The sequence below is a fragment of the Morone saxatilis genome, unplaced genomic scaffold (assembly GCF_004916995.1).
Source record: "Morone saxatilis isolate NCDOM2014 unplaced genomic scaffold, NCSU_SB_2.0 Contig8, whole genome shotgun sequence".
Taxonomy (NCBI): Eukaryota; Metazoa; Chordata; class Actinopteri; family Moronidae; genus Morone; species Morone saxatilis.
The window spans coordinates 18,889,947-18,893,373 of record NW_023340257.1 but is presented as its reverse complement, the minus strand read 5'-3'; the positions used below and the strand labels follow the sequence as shown (position 1 = coordinate 18,893,373).

The window sequence follows — 3,427 nt, the reverse complement described above, 5'->3', positions numbered from 1 at the left end:
TGCCACAACCTTGAGTATCTGCCAATACCAACACTCACTTTTTCCCTCGCATAAACAACTAAGCAATTAATAATACATTTGTGTGGATGTACCTTGCTTAACCCAGTCATCTGGAAGACATAATGCTCAAACTGTTAAATATCCTACTCCCATGAAGGAAGAAATACATTGCCTAAAATATGACTAAATTGCAAAAATGCATAAATTGCACTCGGCTGTGCAAGAATGGATTCACGTGATAGTTTAGGAAAAAATAAATTGCATTCGATTAGATGTGATGTTCTGTATAACTACAGTCCTTCCTAGTAAGTTAGGATTTTTGTTAATTGTGGTAAAAGCTGTTTTTCTAAACCAACTGCTATCTGAACCATTTGACTTGAAAGAACCAAACATCTGTAAAAAGTTGCGCTACATCTTAAGTCTTACCATCCCTCATGAACTAAATTTTATGCCAATCTGTCTTGTAAATGTTGAGATATTTCTGTCCTAAGTGGTGGCTCTAGCATGGCTAAATATAATGTTAATTGTGGAAACATTACTTTACTTCTATCATATAAACCATCTGTGAAAGGTTGCAGTAACAGACATTAGCAAGAGTTGCACCCTGTATTAAGAAATTACTTTTTAAAAGGCTACAGTGTGAGCCGCACAGATTTTTCATTATTTATAATGTAGCGAGAACAAAAAAATGCTATCTATTGTTTTTTTCCTTCTAAATAAAAATGTTATGAATAAATTGTCTTAACTAGATATACCTAGCTATAAAACCAAATTTTGGATTTTGCCCTCGCCAAATGCTTATTAACCTTGACAATCTGTCTTAAAAACCTCCGTCAATACCGATTTGACCAGTCGAATTTCGTTTGCTTTTTTCCATTTCCAAGATTTGGGCAGTTGCAGCCCAACACAGCCCACTCTCTGCTGCTTAGAGAGAACACTTAGCCTATTGACACAGACTCAGCAAAGTGCTTTGGGCTTTTCCAGTACACACACACACTTTCAAAATGGTTTACCAACACTTCCTCCGGCATCAGATTATCTAAAAATACCCAGATGGCTCAGGCCTACTACTTGTTACCAGGTTTATTTAGACTTTGTCTGTTGGTAAAAAAAAAAGAAGGTAAATACAAATGTAGTCTGACAAGTGTGACAGAAAGAAACTGACCAGCAGCACAGAACAAGGTGTTTATATGGTCTGAATAGTGCTGTCTACAAGAATGTACTGTTAAATGATTATCTCTTTTATGTTCAGGGTTGATTTTGGTGTCACAGAATCTTTTTCTGCACCATTAAATTCCCACAATAAGGCTTTACAGGGATGGAAACCTGCTGCTCCTCGGTACTACTCCGTGCTCTTTGACTAGTATAGCAGTCAAAGAACACTTCTGCAAAACACTAAAGTAATTCACTTTGATCACGAATAGTGGCTTATTAAGGTATATCTCCTGCATCATGATAAACCTGCATGTTCAAACTGGGACAGGACTGTGGCGAGGTCTTTGATCCGTGACACCCAATGGAGAGGAAGCCGCCCTCTGTGTTTTTCTTTACAAACAGCCTGACAAATAAAAAAAAATATCACAAGACCTCAAATCGGAAAACGCTATTTCTTATGCCGGAGGTTATTTCCAAGTATTAAAGCATGAATTATTAATTCACTTATCTAGATTTACACTGCCACCTCATTACATTGGCTCCAAACACATGAACGTTATCTAAACAGTCGGATGGAAATACAGTACATTTAGGACTCAAATGAAAATGTCAGATCTTTACCACATACTAAAACATGTGCCATCATTTAATAAAGTCTCTAGGGCATAAAGTTATAAGGAACTGTATGAAAATGATTTTTATTTTGTAAAAAAGCAAGTTCCTGCCCACAGTTCATAATGTTTACTTTGATCTAAGATTAAACTGCAACACACTCCACACAGCATATAAAATACCTGTGGAAACACGAAAATGAATGACTTCAATGACAAAAAAGTCAAACTACCTTCACTACAAGGAAAATATACCAAACCCTACCTCTTTTTGATCTCCTTTCCCCCAACAATAATTTCTGTACAGTACCTAAGCTATATCAGGTTTTGGCTACTCAGATAATACTTGTTAGTCTGATGAATACATTGTTGGTTTTTGGTCTTTCAATCAGATTTGTTGGCAATAAGGACAAACATAAAAAAATCTTCCACCATTTTTAAATAACAAATATTTGTTTAAAAAAATTAAGCAAAATAGACATTTATTTTTCACTTATGACAATGTGCTGCATACAAATATTAAAATTTACAAAACTGAAGAAAAAATCATGAATAAAAGCAAATGCACATTCTATCATAATTGTTGAAGGAAGTTGCATAATTTGTCTTTTTTTCTTCTTAATATGTACTAAAAAAAAAAAAAAAACTGGTTCATTCTGGACAGGAGGTCTGCTCGTGAGGCAGACTGAGGCGAGAGTCGATCAAATCAATGAGCCTGCAGCCGACAGAATTCTTCATGAGGCAGGTGGTGGATAACCCCACCATCTCTCTTCATGCTGTCTGCAGTGCCGTGCAGTATGCTTCAAGACCCTGCAGAGGTGGATGAGGTATTGGTGCACAGAACACCCACAGAGAGGACTGACAGCACAGGTTTGTTGATGTCTGACTAAATACAATACAGAACGGCCCTGCAGACAAAATCCCTCTGTGAAGTTAAGGCGGACAAAGGAATCAGCTGTAGTTTTCCGGTCATTACCTGAGCCGAGCGCCTGATCACGTCTGCGCATTTCAGTCTCCAGAACTATCGTGTGAGCTCTCCTCGCCTGCTGCTTTCCAGTTTTTCCTCCTCTTCTTCTTTGAGTTTGGCCCTGAGTCTGAGTCTTTGTGGGAGTCCTGCTTTCGCTTTTTACGACTGCGAGTCCGCCTCTCCCTTTCTTCTTCATTATCGCTGTCCCCTGAGCTACTGTCCTCGTCTCTCCCTCTGGTTTTTGCCGTTTTCTTGTTTTTATGCCGACTCTTAGTCCTTTTCCTCCTCTGCTTGTCTTTGGTAGCGCTGCTGCTATCGCTGCTGCTTGAGCACTCTGCTTTCTTGCGTTTTTCCTCCTCGTCTTTCTTCTTCTTTTTCTTTTTCTTCTTTCGAGAGGATTTTTTCGATCGTTTTGATAAGCTTGCGTCTGTGCTAGACTTGGACTTTTTCATTTTGTGGCGTCCAATCTTCTTTGCGCCACTGTTTTTTTCACTAGAGAAAAACAAATTGAACAAATTAAATGTATGCTAAACAGAACATGGTAAGGTTTTGGTTATGACATAATGCCTTAAAGGGGCAATTCACCAATTGTATACATCGAGATCAGTTTACTCATCATAAGGGGAACTATTCGGCTGGTGGGTTGTCATTCTGTAATCTCCTCCGAGGCTCTGGAGGAGCTTTCTAAAGTCTG

General features: G+C 38.3%; 1 protein-coding gene across 1 annotated transcript in view; it reads right to left on the bottom strand.

The window, feature by feature from the left end:
- Positions 1-2,231: 2,231 nt before the first annotated feature.
- The window catches only part of nkapd1 (NKAP domain containing 1), a gene marked incomplete in the record, with an annotated part of 3,541 nt that continues 2,345 nt past the window's right edge, over positions 2,232-3,427 (bottom strand). The window contains 1 exon segment of the mRNA XM_035680074.1: positions 2,232-3,225. Within this exon segment, the coding sequence (XP_035535967.1) occupies positions 2,775-3,225 (451 nt within the window).